Below are 27,669 nucleotides of genomic sequence, written 5' to 3'. Positions count from 1 at the left end.
TTTATGGTTTCAGGTCTCACATCTAGATCTCTAACTGATTTTGAGTTTACTTTTGTGTATGGTGTAAGAAAGTAGTCAATTTTACTCTTTTGCATAGAGCTGTCCAGTCTTCCCAGCACCATTTGTTGAAGAGATAGTCTTTTTCCCATTGCATACTCTTGCCTCTTTTGTTGTAAATTAATTGACCACATAACTGTGGGTTTATTTCTGAGATTTCTATTCTGTTCCATTGATCTGTGTCTATTTTTGTGTCAGTTCCATACTGTTTTGATTACTACAGCTGTGTAGTATATCTCAAAACCGGGAATTGTAGTATTTTTGGTTTTGTTCTTTTTCAAGATTGCTTTGGCTAATCGGAATCTTTTGTTGTTCCACATAAATTTTAGGATTATTTTATTATTTCTTTGAAAAATGTTGTTGGCATTTTGATAGAGACTGCATTACCTGTGGATTGCTTTGGACATTTTAACAATATTAGTTCTCCCAATCCATGAGCATGGCATATCTTCTTATTTGTTTGTATCACCTTCAATTTCTTTCATCAACATTTTATAATTTTCAGAGTACAAGTCTTTCACATTCTTGGTTAAGTTTATTCCTAGGTATTTTGTTCTTTTTGTTTGATGCAATTATAAATGCAATTATTTTCTTAATTTCTCTTTCTGCCACTTCCTTATTAGTGTATAGAACTACAAGATTTCTGTATATTGATATTGTATCCTGAAATTTTATTACATTCATTTATCAGTGCTAATTTTGTACATAGTATCATATCATCTGCAAATAGTGAAAGTTTTAATTCTTCTTACCAACTTGGATGGCTTTTATTTTTCTTGTCTGACTACTGTGGCTAGGTTTTCCAGTACTATATTTAATAAAAGTGGTCAAGGTGGACATTCTTGTCATGTCCCTAATCTTAGAGGAGAAGCTCTGTTTTTCACCACTGAGTACAATGTTAGCCATTGGTTTTCCATACACGGTCTTCATTATGTCCAAGCATGTTCCATCTAAACCTACTCTGTTGAGGATTTTTATCATGAATGGATGTTGTACTTTGTCAAATGCTTTTTCTGCATCTACTGAGATCATATGGTTTTTATCCTTTTTCTTGTCAATGTGATATATCACGTTGATTTGCAAATACTGAACTAGCCTTGCATCCTTGGAATAAATCCCATCTGATTATGGTGAATGATTTTTTTTTAATGCATTTTTGGATTCAATTGGCTAATATTTTGTTGAGGAGTTCTACATCTATGTTTATCGTAGATAGTGGACTACAGTGTTCTTTTGTTGTAGTGTCTTTATCTGGTTTTGGTATCAAGGTAATGTTGGCCTCACAGATTGAATTTGGAAGCTTTCCTTTCTCTTCTAATTTTTGGACTAATTTGAAAAGAATAGGTATTAACTTTTCTACATATTTTTTAAGGATTTTATTTTTAAGTAATCTCTACAACCAACATGGAGCTTGAACCCACAACCTTGAGATCAAGAGTTGCACACTGCACCTGAGCCAGCCAGATACCCCTTACCTCTTCTTTAAACATTTGATAGAATTCACTTGTGAAGCCATCTGGGCTTGGACTTTTGTTTGTTGAGAAGTTTTTAATTACTGATTTGATTTTGATTGCTAGTAATCTGTTTCTTCAATATTTCTATTCCTTTCTGATTCAGTTCTGGAAGGTTACACATGTCTAAGAATTTATCCATTACTTCCAGGTTGTCCAGTTTGTTAGCATATAATTTTTCATAATATTCTAATACTTTGCATTTCTGTGGTGTTGGTTGATTTTGTGTGTGTGTGTGTGTGTGTGTGTGTGTGTGTGTGTGTGTGTGTTTGTTTGTTTTAAGTAATCTTTACACCCAACACAGGGCTTGAACTCACAATCCTCAGATCAAGAGTCACATTCTCTACCAACTGAGCCGGCCAGGCACCCCTGTGGTGTTGGTTGTTATTTCCCCTCTCTCATTTCTGATTTTGAGTCTTTTTTTTATTATTATTATGAGTCTGGCTAATCAATTTTGTTGATCTCTTCAGCTCCTGGTTTCATTGATCTGTTCTATTTTGTTTTGTTTTTAGTCTCTGTTTCACTTATTTCTGCTCTCATCTTTATTATTTTCTTCCTTCTACTGGTTCTAGATTCTTTAGGTGCAATGTTAGGTTGTTTGAGATTTTTCTTGCTTGTTGATGTAGGCCTATATTACTATAAACTTCCCTCTTAGAATAGCTTTTGCTGCATCCCAAAGATTTTGGACCACTGTGTTTTCATCTTCATTTGTCTCCATGTATTTTTTTATTTCCTCTTTGATTTCTTGGTTGACCATTTAATCCATATACATTAAAAGTAATTACTGACATTGCCATTTTGTTACTTGTTTTATGGTTGTGTTTGTACTTCTTCTCTGTTCCTTTCTTTTCTTGCTCTCTTCTCTTGTGGTTTGATGGCTTTCTTTAGTGATATGCTTGAATTCTTTTCTCTTTATTTTTTGCATATGTATTATAGGTTTTTGGTTTGTGGTTACCATTGGTTTTTATATAACATCCTATGCAGATAGAGGTCTAAATTAAGTTGACAGTTGCTTAAGTTTGAACCCTTTCTAAAAAGCACTAAATTTTTACTCTCCCTCCCGTCATCATATATATATGAGGTCATACTTTACATCCTTTTATTTTGTGAATCCCTTGACTGATTTTTATAGCTATAATTGATTTCACTGCTTTTGTGCTTCAACCTCTGTACTTGTTTTATAAGTGATTAATCCACTACTTTTATTATGTTGGAATTTACCCATAATATTTTTCCTTTCCTAATTTTTTTTACTGAGTAACTATTTTTAATATGTAACGCGAGCAAAAAACAATCTCTCATAAAGGCCTCAAGGAATAATGAAATAAGTCATTATAAAACTCCCAATGTAGTATCTGAATTATTGTGTACAGTGAATATGTGTTGCAGTGAGTATGGAGGAGGCCAGAAATATGGGTACATTTTGTCTGACCTTACTGAGAGAAAGCCACAAGGATTTTCAAAGAGCCATAATAACCGTGCCCTTCTCCATATTATGTTAATGAGTAACTGTACAAGAAAATCTCTGAAATAACTTATTAATGATCCATCTTTCAAAATGCCCTCTGATGTACAAGATCTAATCCACAGCAGTTTAAAAAGCAACAGTCAAAAGTCATATAACCAATGACTTTAAAACCCACAATAATAGGCAATTCATGATTTTTTTTCTATCTTAGGTTACAGATACATTACCAAAATTCACATTTCTTTTTTTCTTTTTTAATTTTTTACTGTTTATTTATTTTTCAGAGAGACAGAGTGTGAGCAGGGAGAGGCAGAGAGAGAGGGAGACACAGAATCTGAAGCAGACTCCAGGCTTGAGCTGTCAGCACAGAGCCCGATGTAGGGTTCAAACCCATGAGGTGTGAGATCATGACCTGAGCCGAAGTCAGATGCTTAACCGACTGAGCCACCCAGTCGGCACCCTACCAAAATTTACATTTCTACTTTTACCATTTTTTATTTTAAAAAGGAGTAAAACAGGACAAGGGACCGCCAAAACAGCACATCCCAAGGGAATTTAAATAGTGGTAAGGCAGGGAATAAGTAAAGTTGAAGTTAATTTGTCTTAAGTAAGACCCTTACAGACTTCTATCTGATAGAAAGAAATGAATTTGAAGTTGCCTGGTGAGATCACCCCACCAATGGATCCCTAAAGTAGGAATTAGGGAATAGTTTATAAAATTGACTACAGAGTACTTTTAGCTCAATGCAGTGTAGGAAACAAGACATAAAGGGAATATGAGGGGCACCTGGCTGGCTTAGTCGGTAGAGCATGCAATTCTTGATCTTGGGGTTGTGAGTTCAAGCCCTAAACTGGGTGTAGACATTACTTAAAAAAATAAAATTAAAAAATAAAGGGAATATAAATAAGCAGTTTCATACACATTTCCTTTCTAGCCTAGACCAACCAGGTTTCACTTAGCTAGTAGTCTTTAGCACACTTTTCATTCATTCATTCATTCATTCATTCACTCAGTTCTGTACAATACACTAAAGAAGGCACTCTGAGGAATACAAACAGTATGAGAACCAGCACTGAAGAAATAAGATCAATACATACAAAAAACTGGCATGACAAAAGTATGAATAAAATATTATTTATGAAAAAAGGACCAAGAAAGCTCTAGGGAGTGTATAAATTGAACTTGGGCATAGGAAAACTAGAAAGAGGAAGAAAAGAACTATAGGTGGAATGACCAGTGTAAGGCAGTGACAGAAGCCAATACAGGAACTTACATGAAGGAAGTGGCTGGGCATAAGGGATGGAAATTAAATTATGAGAATGTCAGATTTGGAACCAGATTGCAAAAGCCTTAAGTACCAGCATAGGGGACTTGAATTTTATTTTGCATAAACTAAGAGTTTCTGAATAAGGGAAGATGAAGAAAAAGGTTTAAATCAGGAATAAGTAATAATTAATTATTCCTAATTAAATTAGGAATCTCACATAATGATGAAAATATAGAGTAAAGGGAAAAAATGGAGTCAGAAAAGCTGCTGGATTTATTTATACACATAGTTTATCAGACAGGGACCATTTCAAAAACTCATACCCACCGAATTAGTAGAGCTAAATCATATTTTAAGAAAAATTATTTACACATGTAACTCTACATAAAGTTAATCTTATGCACTCAGCCAAAACGGGGGGGGGGGGGGGGGGAGCAGACCTCACCCACCCTAATACTGCATGCATTTAGTCTCCAAGTAAACAAGAGATGGGAGATACGACTCTACATCGTCTCTGTCAGTCTCAATCTCCATATGCCTCTTACAGCATGAGCATCATAATTCTACGATTTTTTTAATGTTTATTTTTGAGAGAGAGAGAGAAAGACAGAGACAGAGAGAGAGACAGAGAGAGACAGAGTGTGAGCAGGGGAGGGGCAGAGAGAGAGGGAGACACAGAATGTGAAGCAAGCTCCAGGCTCTGAGCTGTCAGCAAAGTCAAACACGGGGCTCAAGCTCACGAACTGTGAGATCATAACCTGAACTGAAGTCGGACCCTTAACTGACTGAGCCGCCCTGGCACCCCATAATTCTACTATTAAGGAGATGTATACTTTCACATAACATATACCCTAATCCTAAGTAAACCATTTTATCAAGTGCTCCACTAAAGAAAAGGAAAACAGTTATCTGCACTAGCACTGGAAGGAAAACTGGCTGTTAGACTTGATGGAATACTATATTGTACTTTATGTGCTATTTCAGAAACTTTCGAGAATAATTTGGCTCAATTTTGTTTCACATGCTGAATTTAGGATCTAACCTCTGCATAATGCCTTTTCCCTCCCTCATCTTAAGCATATTAAGCATACTAGAGGTAGCAAAACAGAGATTTAGTCCAAAACAATTATTTGAGGGCAGAAAATTTCCCGAAAAAGTGAAATGTTTAAGGAAGTTAAAACCAGGCAAATAAAAACAAAATTTCTGAGGGCAGGTAAGGTTACAGAAAGCATGGACAAAGAACAAAACACCTGTCCTCCATGCTATGAACTTCGCTATGAAAATGATAATAACATGTCTTTTTATTTGCCCCCACAACCATTAAAATCCCTTACCCTGCGTCAATACTTTAAAATATTATTATAAAATTCCTACAACCTATTTATTAAAATTTCTTTTGTAACAGACTAATATTTGCTAAAAACTAAACTAACTACAATTTAGGAAACAGAAGTGTTTTTATTTTTGAAGTACAAACTTGTGTGTACTTTGCCTGACTGATAAAATGTTTCCAAGTCACTTGTTTACTTATTCAATACCTACTGAGAACCTACTATGTGTCAGACACTGTGCTAGACCCTAGAAGTACAAAATGAAATAAAATATAATTCGTAGTCCTTTCAAGGAGTTATAATCTAATAAGGGAGACATACTATAACTGGTATAATCATGTTAGGATAAAAGTATACACAGGATACCATAGAAGCAAAGAAGGGGGTCAGGAAATGCGTTTTTAAAGAAGTATGAATGTGAATTTGGAAGGTCAGGTATAAATTAAATCTGTGCTTCCTAAACTTGATTGTGCATCTGAACCACATCTAGAGCTGATATCTAGGCCTCACTTAAGACTTAGGGAAGTAGAATCACCAGGGGTGGAGCCAAGAAACCTATATTTTTAACCACAAGAGATTCAGAATCACAGCCAGGTTTTGGTAGTAGTGAGCCAGAAGTACTGACAACCATTCGAGGCACAGAGAATGGCTCGGTATGGCCAGAATGTGTGAAGTACAGACAGAAGATCAGAAAGAAATCAGAACAAGAGTACTGACATCACTAATGTTATGTTTCAAACAGGACCTATGGAATTGATGTGAACTTCCAAAATAAAACGCAATCACCTGTGTCATGTATTTCAGCAAATGACTTGTGACATGAAAATTTCTTACTGAAGAACATGGGAAAACTAAATACAAATACCCTGCATTTCAAGACAAAGGTAAAATACTGCTTTGAAAAACAAATGAAAAACAACAAAAACAAAACAGAGCTCTACTCATAGTATTTATTAAATGTAATGACCACTCATTTTTCTCAGCATGCATACCTGGAAAATGAACAGAAGTCATGATAATATTTTCTTAACTGAAAAATGTTACATACTGTATAAAAATAAATTCAAACTGTAGTTTGAAATTCAAGCTTTAAGTGCTTGCTTCAGCAGCACATAGACTAAAATTGGAATGATACAGAGATTAGCACGGCCCCTGTGCAAGGATGACACACAAATGAAATTCAAGCTTTAAAACTAAAAACTCTTCTTAATGATTTTAAGTTTCTAAACTGTTATAATAATTTGTTACTTTCTAAAGAATTTACTTAGAAATATCTTTTTTTTTTTTAGTCTATTTATTTATTTTGAGAGAGAGAAAGCAGGGGAGGGGTGAAAGAGAGAGAGAGAGAGAGAGAGAGAGACAGAGAGACAGAGAGAATCCCAAGCAGGCTCTGCTGACAGCATGAAGCCCAACATGGGGCTCAATCCCACCACCTGTAAGATCATAACCTAAGCCAAAATCAAGAGTCAGATGCTTAACTGAGTGAGACACCCAAGCACCACAGAAATATCTTCATATTTAATTCCAGGTAGGAGTAAAGTAAGATAAGTCATTAATAAGAGGAATATTCCCCATAACCAAGAATACTCATCATAAATAGGCTAAAAGCCAAATTGAATATTGTATATTAATCTGTTTATAAAATAATAAATGGTTTAAGTCCTCAATTCATTCCCCCAAAAAGACATCATAAACAGAGGTAGATATGTAATCATGTGAAACAGGAACAAGATTTTAAATTAAAAAAAAATTTTTAACATTTATTCATTTTTGAGAGACAGAATGCAAGTAGGGGAGGGGCAGAGAGAGAGGGAGGCACAGAATCAGAAGCAGGCTCCAGGCTCTGAGCTGTCAACAGACAGCCCAACACAGGGCTCAAACTCACGAACTGCAAGATCATGACCTGAGCTGAAGTCGGAACCTTAACCGACTGAGCCACGCAGGCACCCCGTGAAACAGGAACAAGCCTTTAAAGAACATCCTTCAGAAACCCAGGCACAAACCTACCAATTATAGTATATAAAACACATCTTACAGTTATATTCTATTTTTTAAAAGTCCTTCTAAATCTTACTTGGACCATTTAAACATATCATAATAACCTAGAGACCAGACAAAGATTCATTTATCAAAGTGATAACTATTGCCAAACTATGCATAGTAACTCCTGGAGGAGCACACAGGGTATAGAGGCAACAGCAGTCAAAGCCAAAGGACTAACCACATAGCCCTATTAGAGAAGAACCAATTAATAAATTATAATTGGCTAATTACAAGAATAATATAGCAAACCATTCTTTCTCAGACTTAATGTACTTTTTTAAATGGTAATACTATCGAGTTGCCTTAATTTTCAGATGAAATACAGGAATTAAATTATACTTTTTGCCAGCTTCTTAGGCTAACATGATCTATTTACAGACAATGTACTCTATCTTTGTTTCCTGAGTCACTCACTGCTTCCTTTTTGCTCCTGCAGCACTTTGCATGTATCTCTATTTGCTTTTCATTGCAAGTATCGGGATCTTGCAAAGATGGTACTATTATCATCATGGAATAGCTGAAGAAACAGGCTTAGCATGATGAAGTCACTTAACGAAAATCACCACTAACCCCAGATATCAAATTCAGATCTGTCTGGGTGCAAAACTCTTTCTATACTGCTTCAAAGGTAGAAAGGTACACAGGACTAAATAAATCAAACCCAAATAACTGAATTGATTGCAGTTCCTTCTGTAACTAGTAGAAGCTATTGGTGGTAGCAGAAACAGCTCTATCATATCTGACAGATGAAATGTAGAGAAGAACGTGTATCTGGGGGTGGAGGCGCAGGGTTTTGCCTGGTATCTGAACTACCTCATGTAATTAGGAAATACTGTACCTCACTTTATGAGTCTTTATAGAAGGCAGGGTCCACCTCCATTTATAGAAGCTAACAATGCCATACAGTCATTCTTCCTGTCACCTCATCAGCATGAACACAGGCACTTAATCCATGCTCTGCCAATATGACATTTCTGCCAAGAACTCGACATTAAAAGCTAGAGATAGTAACAACCAAGGACAGGAAAGGTTGGATTTTAGCAGCAGACAGCAGCAGCAACGTTACATTTCCAAAGGTAATGGTAGCAGCTATGCAGTAGCTGAGTCTAGCCAGCAATTTGTGGCAGCAGTATTGTCACTGTTTTTTTTTTTTTTAATTTGTTTTTTAAAGTTTATTTATTTATTTTGAGACAGGTAGAGGCCATGCAAGTGGGAGAGGGACACAGAGAGAGGGAGACCGCGAATCCCAAGCAGGCTCCATACTGTCAACATGGAGCCCAATGCAGGGCTCAAACTCACAAACCTGTGAGATTATGACCTGAGCCAAAACCAAGAGTCAGATGCTTAACCAACTGAGTCACCCCGGAGTCCCATTACTGGATGGTTTTATGCCATGATTTCCAGATGTCTTTTCTGCTCCCTAGCCTAACATGTTCCTGACTTACAGCTACATACAACCTTCTCAGCAATTTGGTGAACTCATCAATATGATTTCAGTAAATTACTTTTCTACTTGAATTAGTCAAAATTGTCTTCTGTTGCCTACAATTAAAAACCCAGACTAAAGCATTTAATAATAAATGAAACTAAACAATTATACTTTATCAAATCTTTTTACCTTAGTATTGATTGTTGTTTTATATAATTTGCCATTATGATCTTAAGTAACAGCTCTTTATAAATGATGGTATGCTCTAACAACATAAAAAAATACTTCAGGTTTCTTTACCTTTTCCAAAGCAACACAAAAATGCAAAAATGGTAACAACTGTCCAAGGGTAATTTTCACTGAGGTTCAGAGTTAAGCTTTATTAAGAATTCTTACCTGTCAGGGATACCTAGCCTCTTGACACTTCTATAAACAGAAAGAGTATTTGCAACATGTCGATAATTAAACCAGAACCGGGATGTACATACCTAAAGAATTAAAAGAAACATATTATTATGAATCAAAATAAGCCACTGGGTTACAGAATTATTTCTCTTTAAGTAGGATTCAGAGATGCCTAAAAAAAGAATGTATCATAACTTAGGCTTACAAACAGCAAAGCATATAAATAATTGTCAGTAAAACCAATCCCTCTAAAGAGAAGTCTTTCATAACTGCTATTAAATAAAAAGACCATTCAGTTCAAGAGAAAACAAATCTTTGGGTGATTTAATTAAATACCGAATCAACTTAGTTACTCGCAATTTATGTGATTCTACAATGTTCCTATGTCTAAAAGGTTAAATTCTTTACAATCAAAGGCAATGTCCATAATCTCTTCACAGAATAGGAAAGAAAATTAACTATCTTGGGTTATATAATATTCCTTTCACTCTGAATTGCTGCCTATTTTTAGTTATGAAAAATGTTAGACAACATACAAAACAATTTTATATGCATATAAGAGAATACATCATAAAGAAGTGGTTGAACTGAACAGATAACGAGAAACAATCCAAACAAGTTTTACCTTAAAAAAAAAAAAAAAAAAACTGGGGGTGCCTGGGTGGCTCAGTCAGTTAAATGTCCGACTTCAGTTCAGGTCATAATCTTACAGTCTTGTGAGCACGAGCCCCACGTCGGGCTCTGGCTGACAGCTCAGAGCCCAGAGCCTGCTTCAGATACTGTGTCTCCCTCTCTTGGTCCTTCTCCCACTTGCTATTTCTCTCTCTCAAAAATAAAACATTAAAAAAAAATAAACTGATTCCTAAAAATGATATCAACGGTACTAGAAAAATCTAACGCCATGTCTCAAAAATCCGTCCTCTTGAAAATCCATTCCAAAGGAAGCATACCTACCCCCCCAAGCTCCCACCCTACCTCCGACCACATGCCTCTGTGATTAGTAGGTATAATGACAGCTTTGAGAATAGCATAAATGTTCCTGCCCCTGCAAACAGAAAGGAACCTCAAGATTTTTTTTATTAAAACAAATTTCAACCTGGAATCCAATAAGGAAATAACTAAAATTTTTGACTACATTAAAATATAAAATTCCATGTGTCAAAAATACCATAAAGTCCTAACTGAAACGAAAAACATTTCAGCTCAGGTCATGATCTCATGGTTCGTGGGTTCAAGCCCCATGTCGGGCTCTGTGCTAACAGCTCAGAACCTAGAGCCTGCTTTGGATTCTGTCTCCCTCTCTCTCTCTCTCTGCCCCTCCCCTGCACTCTCTCTCTCTCAAAAATAAATAAATGTAAAAAAAAAAATTTTTTTTTAACTTGAATTAACTATAGCTCAAGAAAAAGTGAACATCCCAATTTTGAAAAATGGGAAAAGGAGAGCAAAACATTTCATAGTAAAGGTATTCAAAATGGACATTATAACTCTTAGAGATGCTCAACTTTTATCATAATTTTAAAAACATAAGCTGAATTGATAAGTAAAAGTCCATGACAATGCATGGTATTGGCTATTGTGAGGGGAAATGAATAACTCATATCCTACTGTTGAGAATGCAAACTAAAATAACTGTTCTAAGAGGGTAATTTGCAACATATATCAAGTTTGAATATTTATCTTTTTTAAAAAAATGTTTATTTTTGAGAGACAAGGGTAAGCAGGGGAGGGGCAGTAAGAGAGGGGGTCAGAGGATCCCAAGCAGGCTCTGTGATCAACAGAGAGTCCTATGCGGGGCCAGAATTCACGAACCATGAGAACATGACCTGAGCTGAAGTCAGACGCTCAACCAACTGGGCTAGCAGGCACCCCAAATATTTACCTTTTGATTTAGCTTATGTAAGCACGCAAAAATATGTACTCAAGAATTTTCACTATGACATTGCCTATTCTAGCAAATATTGAAATCAAAAATCTAGAAACAAAATCACTACCCATTAGTAGCAAGAGATCAAGTATATATTCCCTAACTTGAGCAGAAATAGTTTAAATAATTTATATCTGCATTAGTCATAATAAACACCACTATATTCAGTGCATTTTACCATACCCTAAAGGCTTTTTTCAGCTATTATAGTATTTAATGAGCATAAACCTAAGAAACTGCCCTCGTTTTCACCAGCAAGTTATTAAACATGAAATTAAGGTGGCAAAAGAGAAGGGACCAGGTAATACCAACTTAATGTAAATTATTCATATTCTCAAAATGAGATACCAAAAAAAAAAAAAAAAAAAAAAAAAGCCAGTGGTAAAAGAGCAAGGGATATGATCCATTAGTCTTTTGAAAAGGACAGAGAGGTAGACATAAATGTAATAATATGCACTGGAAATTTCTAAAAGAATACACAAGAAAATGATAATAGCGATCATGGAGAATAAAAATGGGAGTAAGAGGGGTACAATGATTTTTCAGTTTACACCCTTCCTCATTGTTTGTACTTTTTTTAAACCATGGGTAAGGATTATCATTATAACATTTTTTTATTAAACAGAAGCAAAAATAATTTACTCAAAGTAGGTCTTGAAAATAAAATGGAATCCAATTTTCCTTGTATTTCCCTCTGGTGGCAAAAGTTTCTCAGTCATAGTATAAGGCCAAAGGGGCATTCCATTTACCTCTGATCATTTAGTCAAGACTAAAAACAAATTAACTCAAACTGGTAGAGGAAAACATATGTATTTTTAAAGAATGATGTACCACTGAAAAAAATGCATGCTTAGTACTTTCAACTTGACTCTGGTCAAATTTCATGATTTTCCATTTAAGAAAGCACAATTCAGGGCGCTTGGATGACTCAGTCAGTTGAGCATCCAACTCTTGATTTTTGGCTCAGGTCATGATCTCTCAGTTCATGGGTTTAAACCCTGCATTGGGCTCTGAGCTGACAGCGCAGAGCCTGCTTGGCATTCTTTCTCTCTCTCTCTCTCTCTCTCTCTCTCTCTCTCTCTGTCCCTCCCCCCCTCTCAATAAATAAACATTAAAAAAAAGGAAAGCACAATTCATTGAAGTCTCACTTTACTAAGTCTGAGTGAATGTGTGAAATATCGCACACAATGTGAAACTGCAATTGTTGTGAAATGCTCTGTAATAATTCTGTCATTCTCTATTTCTCATCTGAGACCCAAGTTAGTGCAATTGAAGAGGGGCTCACAGAGGTTTCCCAGACAAGGAAAGCCTCCATGTGTGTGCAGTATAAGCTAATAGGTTCATATTCTAAAGGATGAGCCCTTTGGCAATTAGTTGTCTACACATAGGCAGTTATTCTCTTTTTAAAGAATTCCCATGGAAAGACTAGTCATTGAAGAGCCCTTGGTTTCCTGTAGGGCAAGTTATCCTCTCAAATTGGTAGATCATGGCCTGCCTCCTGCTAAGTGTTCCCCTCTTTTAAGTGGTCACCAAAAACCTGTTTCCTCATCTTAATCAGCTTTTGTTCAATTGTTTCATAAAATCTCTTGTGAGGGATAGTATAGAGGAGGTGTTATTTCTTGGAGAACAATAAAATAACCCATAAACCTACATTAGGCTGTCCCATTTAATCACAATACAATTATGTATAGCAACTATAATCACTTTTATTTACTTTTAGCAACCTGTAGATAATTACATACTTTAATGAAATTATTCTCAAACTTACAAGGCCCCAGACATTAAGAGTCTTCCTTTGGCCTTAGTAAAGGTAATTATAATCTTACATGTTTGTCCTGCATTTCAGTTGAATTCCTTTACCCACCTCCTTTACACTTCATCTGAAATCCCACAATTCATGGTTCTCAGTTTTCCTCCTTTCCCAACATTGAGTTACTAGCTTTGAAATGCAGTACTGTTATCTGCCCCCCACTTCCTTTTTCACAAAAATTTGCTTCCTTTCTTGCCTCTCTATTTCCTCATTGTTTCTTTCAGTCAACTCTTCTATACATTTTTTTTCATTAAGTCAAATTTATTCTATCTTCTAATCATATAAATGTCATTAAATAAATCCCCCCCAGAGAAACTACTATCCAAATACTTTCCAAATACAGGAAAAACAAAATTGATTATGTGTATTCTATTTTTTGTTTTTTATTTTTTTAGAGAGAAAGAGAGTGAGGGCCAGGGAGAGGGGCAGATGGGGTGGGGGGAGAGAGGGAGAGAGAGAGAGAGAGAGAGAGAGAATGAATGAATGAATCCCAAGCAGGCTCCACACTCCGTACAGACCCTGACGCACAGCTCAATCCCATGATGCTGGGATTATGACCTGAGCTGAAATCAAGAGTTGAACCCTCAACCAACTGAGCCACCCAGGCACCCATACAAGTCTTCTGTTAGGAAAATTAAAAATACAAATTTATAAATCCAGATAAATTAAGATGGTAATTCACACCAAGAAAAATAAAAAGGACAAAAAAGAAAAATAGGCCAATAAACAAACCTTACTAAGAATCAAAACAATTCAAATTAAAACAATTTAATTTGTTACCCAGCAATCAAAGAGAAAAGGCAAAAGTTAATAATACAGAGTTGTCTTGGGATTAGAAAAAAAGAGGTAAAGCACTTCTGAAGAGCAATTATGTTCTATAACTTCCTAGCCTTATGGCTTAGGAATTTATCCTAAAGAGAAAATCAGTCAAGTTCACAAAGGTGTATGTATAAGGCTACCCAACATAGCCTTGTTTAAAATAAAACTTTAGAATCTAAATGCTCATGAACTAGAGATTCTGTTACATTAAAATAGAAAATATTTATTTTCTTTTCTAATAATATTCTATTGCTAAAATAGAAAATAATACAGCCTTTGGAAATGATTACGCATCTCTTTATTGGCAGGGAAAGATCTCCAAGATATACTGCTACTGGGTTGCAAAATAGCAGTGATAAGATGACCCCTGTAACTTAAAATCATTTATCTTTATGCTTATATTTGAAGGGAAAGAAGGTTAGAAGAATTCCATCAAAATGTTAATGCCAGCATGTGTGGGACTTGAAGGTATTTTCTCTGTCTTCCCTGTTTTTCAAATTAAGATTCACATAACATAAAAGTAATCTTTTTTTTCTTTTCTCTCTTTTTTGTTTTGTTTTTTGTTTTTAGAGATAGAGTGTAAGCAGGGGAGAGGAGCAGAATGAGAGAGAGAGAGAGAGAGAGAGAGAGAGAGAGAGAGAGAGAGAGAATCTCAAGCAGGCTCCATGCTCAGGGCAGAGCCCAATGAGGGGCTTGATCCCAGGGTTGTGGTCAGGGATCATGACCTGAGCCAAAATCAAGAGTCAGATGCTCACTGACTGAGCCACCCAAGTGCCCCTAATCTGTCCTCTTCTAAACTTTTCTGTATAATTTGAATTTTCTACAATGATTATTTATTTTTCTAGACAAAAAAAAAAAAAAAAAAAAAAAAAAAAAAGATAACTAAAAAAATAACCTAAGAGAGTATCTAATATTACAGATAAGAAATACAGTGGTATCCAGCTGGCTCAGGAGGTAGACTTTCCAACACTTGATCTCAGAGTCATGAGTTCAAGCCCCACACTGGGCATGGAGCTTACTTCAAAAAAAAAAAAAAAAAAAAAAAAAAGGAAAAAGAAATACAATTACTACTTTCCATTATTAAAATGATTCTATATTTTATAAAATATTTCCTTTAACTATAGTATTTAATTTATTCTTATATTTATTTACACATCACCACTTGACAATATATTGAAGGCATAGAATATTACTAGTTGACACAGTCGACTTAAAATATAGCCAAATCAAAATAAGGATTTTTTTATAAGATATGAGAAAATAAAAACTCTTTTTCAAAAATCTGATTCACAAAATTTCTCAGACACGTATCTAATGTGAATAGCTACATACTTACCAAAACAGCCCAGTTGTTTGTATGCCCACTTCTAAAGAACTGTTCTGTTTGATCCTACAAGTCAAATAATAGCAAATATATTAGAAAAGCCACATTTCTGAGAATAAAAAAGTTAAGATTCATGAAGTCTTTACAGTTACAATGACAGTAAATTATCATTATGCAAATTTATAAAGGTTCTAGTATTTGACCTTATGAAGGACAAAAGTTTCATTTTTTTTGTTGGGGGCATTGTGGAGTTGCTTGTTTTTAAACAATGTATCTTGAACACAACCAGCTCTTCCTCATTCCTCAGCTTCTAGTTTTTCAATTCAGTCTTCAAATTGTGAATGACTTATTTTCATGCCTTGATTATACACTTAATAATTAATACGCTTCTTGTTGAAGTTTCATTAATTATTTCCTCCTATTCTGTACTGGATGCTTCCAATTACTTTATATGAACACATCACTACATCTGATTGAGTACATTCTCTAGCATGCTGCCATGTACCAATTCACTAATCTGTTAAAGTCTGAACTATATTTGCCATTGTGGAACATTAAAAACCTCAATATCCAATAATATCCAGATACTTAAGGAACACTATGTTTATTATATATTAAAATAATAGTGAATATAAACCTTAATGACCCCAGATCTACTACCAACCAGTATTAATTACTAAAAGAGTCATACTTCCTGGATTCAAATCTGGGCCCTATTATTTACAAGCTGCAAAAGCTTAGGAAAGCTTCTCTGTGCTCATAGTAATATTACCTGACACACAGAAGGTAGGAATGGTGACTGGAACATAGAAATTGCATAACTAACTTTAGCTGTTCTAATTTTCAGCTGGCAAGAAAACTGCAGGGAGAATAAAATATATTCACTCAAATGTGTCATACACACACACACACACACACACACACACACACACACACTTTTTTTTAAACCTTTCTCAACAGCTGCCTAGATGCTAAAGAAAAAATGTGCTACAATGGATTAAAGCATTAGTTTAAAAATTTGAAGATGTGGGCTTTAGCCCAGGTCCTATCCCTCACATGGCTGTGAGACTGGGGTAAGTCACTTAGCTCTTTAGACTTGACTTTCCTCATGTAGAAAGTAAGAGTTGACCCAATAATCTCAAATGTCCCTTCTAGCTGAAAATTCTTATATTATTAAGACTTTAGTGAAAATTTTGTTATGGCAAAACTCTTTTGTGATTGTTTAGACAATATAGGCACTGCAAAGTTATTCATTCTACATATGAGTGGAGCACCTATCATGTGCCATGTACATGTAATGTATAGTGATATAAAAAATCACTAAATAACATGCTGCTTTCTCTGAAGAATCCCAGAGTTCAATAAGGAAGCATGCAAACACATTACACTGCAATGTAACATTCATTCATTCATTCATCACATTCATTGGGTGCCATGTGCCAGCCACTGTCCTGAACGCTCACAATACAATGATGGGCAAAAATAGTCATCGTACTTGCCTTCAAAGAGGTTACTATCCAATCTGATAGACACACATTAAGCAGATGAGGGCAAACTATGAATTCTACCAAGATAAGATACACAGTATCATGAAAGAGTACAGTAGATAGACCCCTAGAGAGACCTGACCTGACCTGATTTGGGGGGGTGGGAAGTGAGAAGGCGTCAGGGAAGTTTCCCCTAGGGAAGTGACATTTAGGTTAGGACCCAAAAGATGAAGAGAAGAGGGCAGATAATTCCAGACAGAAGGAACATACACCCTAATGGCAGAAAGGAGCCTAAAGGCTTTTAGAAACTGAAAGATTAGCACTACTAGAAGTCTGTGAAAGAGAAAGAGAGGATAAATGTTTCTTTATCCTTAAAGAAACATTAAGGTGTTTATGGATACATGATCCGAGTTGCATTTTTAAAAATTACTCTGGCTGCAGCTTAGAAAACAGACTGGAAGGAAGAAAGACTTGAGCCAGGTCAGTTAGGGAGCTATTGAAATTTTTAAGTGAAAGATGATGGAATAATAGATATTATAAAGCATATATGGATTATAACAGGTAAGTGCTATATTAGCTAAGTGTACAAATTACAACAGTGTAAACAAAGACAAGGGATAAGGAAAGGCTCTACAGAAGTTATGCTTCTACTTCATCTTAGTAAATGGACAGAATAAACAAGAGGTTATAAAACATGGTAATGTGAAAAAGCACAGCAACAATATAACTACAAAAAAGTAATAGTAATGTTATCCAAAATGAAGTACACATGATAATCCATTAGAATAAAGGAGGAAAATAGCGGAACTTCTTTTTATATTTGTAGTATATTAAAAAATGCCTTATAAATATTGAATATATAGATTAGTAGTAATTCATGGATATAGACAGAGGGTGCATTCTTTGTGTCTTTTTCAACTGGGGAGGTATGTATTCAAAAAGTTTATAATCCACTGGTCTAAACTCAGGACACTTAAATGGTGGAAAGAATGGGCTCCAATAAGAAGACCACAAAAGTGAGCAGAGACCAGATCATGATGTTTAGACTTTCCTCTGGAAAACACTGGAAGGATTAAATCAGAACAACCCCATTATATCTGCATTTTATGAAAACTAATTTAACATCTAAGTGAGGGCCTTTGGAAGCCTGAGGGAAACAAGATCGTTGTTGCAATAGTCTAGGCAAGAAATGGCCAGGGCCTGCATTAAGCCAGTGGAACTGGAAAGATGAAACCAATTTTTAAAGCTCATAACGTAGAATTTAGTGTTAATCAAAATGTGGGATAAAAAGAGGGGGGTTATTTTTAAAAAATCAAAACACGTTTCTGACTTAGTAGCTATCCCATAGGAGGTGGGCTAGGCAGAAGATGAAACTTTGGACACAGATTTTCAAATGTGTGCTATCTCGGCCCCTTAGCCAACAGGATATGCAAGTCTGACAACGATACCACAGATCTAGACTGTAGAACTGGCCTCAAGTATTGACAGAGAACTAGGGAGAGCAAAAGTTTTATAACAGGCCAGAATTCCTGTGAGCCAAAAATAAAACACCGTACCCATGTGACTCCTGTCAAAGGGGAGCGTTGTAGTTTAATAGGAAAGTAGGTGCTTCACTCCTGTGCTTTCATTTCAACTGCTAGGGACCACACACTCGTCGGAGCAATGGATCAGGCCCTCCTCCGTCTCCTAAGATTTGATTCTTTAAATTCGTCGTTTTAAAAGGGCGAAACAGACCGACACCCTCCCCACAGCCCAGTCAGCCTAGTAAGAGGCTGATGCTTCCCTCTGCTGCTGCTGAGTCGGGTATCTGTTGGTGCGCTCACAGCCACAACGCAGCTGTCCTCCCAGGGCCCTGTCGCTCGGAGGGCCTGATTCCTACCTCGATCTGACTAGCGGCCAAGCTTTCGAAGGACAAGAGCAACAACCCTGCCAGGGCAGTCAAACACTTGCGAAGAAAGCAGGAGGCCACCATGTTTCCCGGCTTCCGCCGCCCGCACCTGGAGAGGCGGAGCGAGTGCCGTAAAGCAGCGCCGCGGGTTTTTGCATGCCTTCTTTTTCTTTTTGCGACGCCAGCCCCACCTCCTTGATGCCGGCCCCTCCCTGGCCCTTAGTAAACAGCGCTGGCACAGAGTTCAAGTTTCCGGGTTGTTGGGGCAGAGTTGATAGAAGAATTTGATCCTTTATTTTTAACTGCATTTTCCGTTTTTGTATTATAAAATAGATATAACATTTAAAAATTGCCTGAAAAGTGAAAGAGAAAAATCTGTGATCCCATAAACTTGAAGAAGCTATTTCCTATTCTGCATAGTGCTGCCAATTCTTTGAGTAAATGAAGGAGGATGTGGTGGGAAGAGCAAGCATTTGGTCACAAAAAGATGATTAATTGTATTAATCGGTAACATGGGTGGGTGCTGTAATTAACAGACTTGAGGTCTATTACTTATTAAAAGCTTGAACATGGAGAAATTGTTTATGTTGTTTCTTCTGTAATTATGGAGCCAAAATTTACTTCAAAGAGGATCTGAGGATTTGATAAGATCATGTGTATTTATTTGTTCCATTGTGTTCATTGTATGCATTCAGTTTTAAATTATTTTCATCTAGTATCACATAAACATATTTATGCTGCTTCATGATCTTTATAATTTTAACATTTAATGGGAACTTGGAATTTCACCCCTTACTGGTGCTTCTGACAAGTAATTTCCCCTCTATTGGACAATACAAAGTTTCCATGTTTTACTATAAAATATTATAAAGCATACCTTCGTGCATTTGACTTTTCACATTTGTTGAATTCTTTTTTTTTTAAGTTTATTTATTTTGAAAGACAGAGAGAGAGTGGGGTAGGGACAGAGAGAGGGGGAGAGAGAGAATCCCAAGCAGGATCCACACTGTCAGCACAGAATCTGATGGTGGGTCTCAAACTCACCAACCGTTATATAATGACAGCTGAAATCAAGAATCCACGCTTAACCAACTGAGCCACCCAGGCACCTCTGTTGAATTACTTTCTTTGGATAATTTTCCTAGAACAGGAATTTTAAGTCAAAATATACAAAAATTTTAGTGCCCATCAATAATGTTGCTTTCCAAAGAGTACAGACTGGCAGTACCAACAAAATAAAACCTAACACCAAATTATACCATTTTTTCCCTCTAAATTCCTAGCTTTAAAATGTTACCTCAAGGTTATTATACTTCTAATTCTTTGATTGCTATCAAGATCCGATGTCTTTCCTTGTGTTTATAAACTATCTTATGTCCTCTGATGTAAATTTTCTGTTCACAGCCTTGTTTTACACACAAATTTGAATATATTTATAAAGCAGTGACATTAACCCTTGCCATATTTTATGCTATTGCTTTTCCCAGCCTCTTGTCTCTCTTTCCATTCATTTCTTTTGCTATTGTAGTTTGTGAGATGGTTAATGTTAGGTAGTCAAATTTCAGGTTTTCCCTTGTAAAGCCAAGAAACTTAGCATACTACCAGAATGTCTTACACCTGAAATGTCATAAGTTCATTCAGTTCTCAAATCAAGTTTTATTTTCTTTTGATTTTATATTTAACTTTTTAATTATCTGGAATATACTTTAGTATATGCTACAAGACGTTATCTAAGTTATCTATTGCTGCATAACAAACCACCCAAAACTTTGTAGTGTGTCCATAGCTAGAGGCAAAAGGGTATAGAAATGGAGACATGATTCTGGGAATCCATTGTTGTAATGATCTACTACTTTTATCAAAATTGGTATTCCATGATCCAACAGAATTTTCTGCATAATGCTTACCTTACTCATTGACTCATAATAATTCTTTAATTAAACACTTGTAAGAAATACAGTATTTATTTTTTTATCTTTATTTATTTTTGAGAGAGAGAGAGAGAGAGCAAGTGGGGGAGGAACAAAGAGAGAGGGAGACAAAGAATCCGAAGCAGGCTCCAGGCTCTGAACTGTCAGCACAGAGCCTGATGCAGGGCTCGAACCCACCAACTGGGAAATCATGACCTGAGCCCAAATCAGATGCTCAACCTACTGAGCCACCCAGGCACCCCAGAAATACAGTATTTCTGACCTTTATGTTCTCTTCAATTAAAATATATGTTTTTTGGGGGGCTAGTACCATGTTATTTTAATCATTGTGTTGCAGGATTCTTTACCTCACTCAATACCTGGGATTCATTGTCTCACCACTTTGAAGAATGAAGAAGAGGACACAAAATGAGCAGCAGGCAAAAATTTATTAGAGTATAAGATTAGAAAGTAAGAATAGTATGAAAACTCTCTTTACAGAAAAGGGGCATTTGAAAGTGAATGCCCGCAAATATAGATAAGGGTCTTTATTTTGTAAGGTTTTGCTCAACTTCTCCTTCCCTTCCCCCTTGTTCCTTCTCAGGTTATACCCTTAATTGGCTTGATAACTAGGTGCTAGGTTGTCCATTCTTGATTGGCTCAATTCCATTGTGTGAGGAGTCAGACTATGGTCATACTATCTCTCATATGACATAAGTTTTATGGTTTACTTATTTTAGTTAAGTATTTTGGTTCTCAAATTCCTGAGGGGAACCTGAGGAGGAGTAGTAGTGTCTGTTACATTCTCAAGAGGAACCTTATGTTCAAGGGGGTTTGCTGTGGTCAGATGCTCCCAGCATTGTTCCAAAATATGTGTTTTTTTCCTCACCCAGGGACCTCAGGTCCTAATCTTTCCCTCTCTGCCTATTTTATCCTATCTTTCCCTATTATAATTGTTGCTTTTAATATGTTTTGATATTTGGCCATTATGGCTAGCCATTTCACTGTATTTAATTTTTCACAAAATTCTTTGATGATTTCACCTGGTAATTTTCCAGGTGAATTTTATAATAATTTTTTCAAGGTATAAAAAAATAATACTATTTGGATTTTTAATGGGGCTATAAAAAACCTGTTAATAATTTGAGAGAGGCTGACATCTTTATCATATTTAGTCCTTCATCCTGGAATATGGAACTCACATTTATTTGTGTTTCCTTTTTTGAATTTCTTAGCAGAACTATAAGCCAGAGATACCTAATTTAAGCTACCTGTTAACATTTGCTGTTATTCTCAATGGATTGTTTTTCATTATATAGGAAATAAATATACAATAATTATAAATAGGTAATATCTATAATATTATGTTTTCTAATCAGTTATTGCTGATAGGCAGATAATATTTTCTGTGCAAGTACTATTTGATTATTTTAATAAGAATTATTTAATTATTTAAATCATTAAAATTACTTAAAACTTGTTTGACAGATTGTTTTGGCTTTTCTATTTTTTTTAATAATGCTATGTTATCCTCAAATTACCTTTTTGTCTCTTCCTTTGCAATATTATGTCTTGTATTTCTTTTTCACAGCTTATATTACAGCTGAATACTAAGAATGTTGATAGCAAGATTTTCTTGTTTCATTTTTGTTTTAAAAGGAGGTGCAGTGACTGATAATTAAGACAAACAGGAAAAATCCTTCTTTCTTGGCTTTTGCCCCTTGAATTAAGCTTATTGCCCAGGTAGCTTGTACATTGCTTTATTTAGCTGGAATAAAATCAGCATTGCATTAAACACACACGCACACGTGCACGCACACACACACACACACACACAACTACGATACTGTGTTGTATATTTGAAAGTTGTTGAGAGAGTAGATCTTGAAAGTTTTCACCACTAGGAAAAAACTATACACCTAAATATATAACAGTGTTATGTCAATTATATCTCTGTTTAAAAAAAAAAAAAGAATTGTTAACCAGAGTCTACATTTAGACTAGAATTCAATTCAATTACTCATTTAGAGAATAATTGACTTAACTTAGCAAATAAAAGAGAAAACAAGCATTTGATTATCAAATCAAAATCACACACATCCACACACATTCATGGCTTCTCTAATAAAAGTTTTTATGCTTGATCCTCACGGTGAGTTCACCACAAAGTCTATCCATGCTGTTACTATTGTTCTTCAATCAGGTGATAACTCAGATTGATTCCATTGATTCAAGTGTTATATCAGTATTTACTCTTTTTTTAAGTTTATTTATTTATTTTTGAGAGGGTAGAAGGGTCAGAGAGAGAGGAGGAGAGAGAGAGTTCCAATCAGGCTCTGCACTGCCACCATAGAGCCCAATGTGGGGCTCAAACTCAGAAACCATGAGATCATGACCTGAGCCAAAATCAAGAGTCAGATACTTAACCAACTGAGCCACCTAGGCACCCCAATCAGTGTATATTCTTGCTCTCTTTTATTACCCATGCACCTATCATATCTTCTTTTTGGTTACCTTTTTCTCTCTCCTCATGTCTACACCAAGAACACCATTTTGTTATTCATTTGCTGGGTGGATATTTATTAAGCACCAATTATGAACCAGGCATTGTGCTAGTCATGGGCAATAGAAGAGAACAAAAACAGAGCAAGTTGCTGTTCTCATTGAAGCTTACAGTCTAGGGGAGACAGATTAACAGTAGAAGCATTTAAACAAATGTAAAAATCTGAAAAGAGAGTTCCTAGTAGAGAACCCAACCTTGTAAGAAAACCCAGAGTAGGCTTCCCTGAGGATATGGACTGATCTGAAATTAATGAGTTACTGAGGCAAAGCTAGAGGGGAAAGAAGAGCTTTCAAGACAGGAAACAGTTCTTATAAAGAACCTATGGAGAAGGAAGCTATGGAGAAATTTTTTGAATAACCTTGTGCTTGCAGTTCAAAGAACAAAAGAGAGAATGCTACAGGATGAAACTGCATTGCTAAGCAGGTGTCACCTCCCTTTAAAGCCTTGGGGTTCAGGTCAAGGAAAGCCTCAGAATGGCAAAAATCATGCTGGCTTCTGTGAGAATGGCTGTAGGTAGAACATTCAGGAGGCCATGGCTACAGTCCAGGCAATGGTAGCTTGGACCAGAGTGGTAAGAGTGGAGATGATGAAAATAGAGAGAACCAATTACAATTTTAAGATTACAACAAACATGATGATGGATTCTATTTGTAAAGCAGGAGAGAGGACAATTTCAAGGATGACTTTTACATATCTGACTTGGACAACTGAATGCACAGTAGTGCCATTTTTTTTTAACATAGGTATCACAGGAAGTGGACCAGGTTTAGGGTTCATATACAAGTGAGGTCTGGTTTAAATATTTACCCAGAACAATTGGAAGACAAACTTGCATAAACTTACTATAAATACTTTTGTGACTACTAAATAAATGCTGTTACAAAATAAAATGAGTAGAAAGGATACATTTAATCAGGATCAGAACATGGCCCCTCAGAGAGATTTTGTAATGTGGTTTTTATTATATATAGTTTAATTGCCTCGGACAAGTCTGTTTGCTATAGCAATCAGCACCACAAGTATTTGATGTGTGTAGCATTTTATATCTGACAGTCAAAATGTTTCTTTGGACAAGATAAAATTCAATAAAAGGAAATTAGATATATAATAAAATACACATCAAAAAAATCAATTAAAATAAAGCAAAAGGGCTTTCTTTCCAGTGTATTTGTATCATTTCCTAGTCCTGATTTTGATATTGGACCACCTTCAATTCCATTTCAGTTTGGCTTCAAATACTTTTCCTCCCTCCTTCCAGTGAGCCATTTAATAATAGTTTGTTGTCCTTCTATAATCAATTTCCATCTCATGACCTTCTCATTAGCTTCAGAACTAACTCATAATAACATTGCTTCAATGCAAGAGTAGAGCAATTGCCCTTCAAAGTCTCATTTTTGGAAATCCTGTGTTGTCATTAAAATGCCATAATGACCTGGACAGAAAGTCAGGTTGAATGCTTTAGTGATGTAAAACTTGATATCTCATTAGTAGTGTAATCATCTCTTGTCAATCAAGAAGCCACTGGTTCTGTAGATACAAAGCGATTGTTAGAGTTCAATTCCTCATGAGCTGAAAATTTCCTATAAGTGCAATTGCTTTTCTTCAATTGATTTTTATTCAATTGTATATTGCTTTTATTCAATAAACATCTTGTGAGATTCTCTGAAGTCCCAAGAAGATTTAATAAATATTTTATTACACTGTGTTTAATTAAGTATGGGACATACTGACATCCTGGAAGGCCTCTCTTAGGGAGACATAGGAGTTGTGTGGAGGGGAGGGAAGGAGTTGTGTGTTTAGGGAAACTTGCTAGAAAGGTACTATAGTAGGCAGAATAATTCCCCCCCCCCAAAATGTCCATGTCTTAATCCTTAAAACTTGTGAATATGTTACCTAACATGATAAAAGGGACTTTGCAAATATGACTATGTTCTTGAGTAAGGGAGATTATATTAAATTTTCAGAGTGGGCACAATGTAATCACAGGGGTACTTACAAGAGGAGGGCAAGAGAGGGAAGAAAAGATGCAGTAACAGAAGCAGTGGCCAGAGTAATGAAGAGCCACGAGCCAAAGATATGAGTAGCTTCTAGGAGCTGGAAAAGGCAAGGGAATGGACTCTCCCCTAGCTCCTCCAAAAGAAACCCAACTCTACCAACCCATTTTGGAACTCTGACTTCTCAAGAACTATAATATAGTAATTTTGTTTCCTTTTAAGTCATTGAGTTTATGGCAATTTGTTACAGCAACAAGAGGAAACTACTACTGGTACTTAAACTATCAGCAGTGGTTATCTCCTGGAGACCTGAGAAGGAAGACTGGGGTCTTAGAGGGCTTTTACTCTCCATTCTTCAGTATGAGCTGAACTTCTTTGTTTTATCACAGATTTATATAGCATCTTAAATAAAAATAATCATTAAAGGGTACCTGGGTGGCTCAGTTGGTGAAGCGTTCTACTTGATTTTGGCTCAGGTCATGATCTCATGGTTTGTGGGATCGAGCTCCATGTCAGGCTCTGTACTGACAGCACAGAGCCTACTTGGGATTCTCTCTCTCCCGCTCTCTCTGTTGCTCCCCAACGTGCATGCTCTCTTGCTCTCTAAACAAACAAATAAATAAATAAACTTAAAAAATCATTAAAAGGAAAAGTAAAAGGAAAAAGCATTTTACTTTTAATGATTTTTATACTAGGATACAGGATTCGTAGGACTAGCAAAGATCAAGCACTACTTATATACTAGGAAAAGTATATATTATTATAATATAATTATAATTATAATAATAATATTATTAATATTATTATCCACAATAATATTGTGGATGTTCTTTTTATCCATTCATTCAGTCAACAGTTATTCATTGAGCATCTACTCTGTGCTAGACAATTTGCTAAGAACTGCACCTGAGGATGCAGACGGGAAAAAGGTAGACACAATCCCCACCCTCACAGAATTTAGACATAGCAAAGAAGGCAGATATTAAACAGATAATTACACAAATTATTAATCAATTATGTCATGGTAAGCTCAACAAAGGAGAGGTACAGGTGACATTGTGTAGGGGGGCAGCCTAACCTAATCAGGAGATGCTTTTCCGAGCTACTTCAGCTTAGAACTCAAGGATAAATGGGAATTTGCCAGAAAGAAATGGGAAATACAATTTTCTCAATTTTCTACAAAGAGCAAATGTCACTTTTATTTTCATAAAAATGAATACTTTTAGTGGTTTTTAGAGGAATAATTCACATTTCTCCCTCTCTTTATATCTGGTAACAACAGCTGCTCAGTGCTAGAAATGCTCTGTTCACTGATTGATTTAGCTGAATTTAGTTTAACAATCAGACATTTCTCTCTCTCTCTCTCTCTCTTAAATACTTCAGTCAAATAAAATATTTAAGTTAATAAATTACAGCCACTATACAAAAAAAGATAAAATAAAACAATGATTAAATAGTCTCCTTGTCCAAAGCTTACATTAAGAAACTATTAAATTTATTACTTTTGATAGTCAATCTACCAAGGAGAACTCGTGAAATGCACTTAACATTGACCTTGAGGGAAATAAGACCAGCTTCTTTGCTAGTTGAAGTTCTATTTTTATCATATCAAAATTAAGGAACACAAGTGAAGGAACAAAGGATAAAAGTTATTTTTAAATCAACACCAAAATATATCACTAAAGGAATTTTCCTGAAAGGAATTTCATAAATGAAATAATTTGATATTACAAATTAGAATTCCAAATTTCTCAACAAAATTAGAATCTTCTGTTACAATTTCCAGATGAATATTTTCTAAACTATAATTTGAGATAGCTTTGGAAGGGGAAAGGGGAGAATGACATCTCTATAATAAATATGCTTTAATGATGTCGTTAAAGATCAACATATCTAGAAAAACCCAAAGGAAGAAAAGTAGAGTCTATTAATAAATACCATGCCACCATAATTGCTAAATAAGTAAAATGCTGTCAATTTTATTTAAGTGATCATTTTTATTTGTTTGCTTGCTTTCTTCTCAGTCCCTGAGGTGTCTGTAACATTTTGAGTGGTAATATCCCTTAAAGAGAATCAGCATAAGGGTGCCCTGGTGACTCAATTAGTTAAGCATCCGACTTCAGCTCAGGTCATGATCTTCTGGTTCATGGGTCTGAGGCCCTCATCGGGCTCTGTGTTGACAGCTCAGAGCTTGGAGCCTGCTTCGGATTCTGTGTCTTCCTCTCTCTCTCCACCTCCCCTGTTCATGCTCTGTCTCTCTCTGTCTCTTAACAATAAATAAATGTTAAAAAATTTTTTTTAAGAGAATCAGCAAAAAGACACATATGTTCAACAAATAATGTATCATAGAGCAGAACTGACATAATGACATAATGAGAAGTTATGTTATTTGTAACAGATTTATACCAGCTAAAATGCAAATAGGAGAGACTCTAAAT

General features: G+C 35.6%; 1 protein-coding gene and 1 non-coding gene across 2 annotated transcripts in view; one reads left to right on the top strand and one right to left on the bottom strand.

The window, feature by feature from the left end:
* Positions 1-18,893, bottom strand: part of PIGK (phosphatidylinositol glycan anchor biosynthesis class K) — a 123,264-nt gene extending 104,371 nt beyond the window's left edge. Inside the window, exons 1-3 of the mRNA XM_078451772.2 lie at positions 18,756-18,893; positions 15,402-15,455; positions 9,504-9,595 (exon numbers count right to left, since the gene is read on the bottom strand). Of these exons, the coding sequence (XP_078307898.1) occupies positions 9,504-9,595; positions 15,402-15,455; positions 18,756-18,848 (239 nt within the window). The 5' untranslated portion in view covers positions 18,849-18,893. The remainder of the gene's footprint in view (positions 1-9,503; positions 9,596-15,401; positions 15,456-18,755) is intronic.
* Positions 6,729-6,832, top strand: LOC132674018 (U6 spliceosomal RNA). The gene has a single exon (XR_009608346.1). It is a non-coding gene; the product is annotated as a U6 spliceosomal RNA (small nuclear RNA).
* Positions 18,894-27,669: the final 8,776 nt, after the last annotated feature.

The sequence above is a fragment of the Panthera onca genome, chromosome C1 (genome assembly GCF_046562875.1).
Source record: "Panthera onca isolate mPanOnc1 chromosome C1, mPanOnc1 haplotype 2, whole genome shotgun sequence".
In the NCBI taxonomy this organism is placed as follows: Eukaryota; Metazoa; Chordata; class Mammalia; order Carnivora; family Felidae; genus Panthera; species Panthera onca.
The sequence above is the reverse complement of the archived record's forward strand: the minus strand, read 5'-3'. Positions and strand labels throughout refer to the sequence as shown.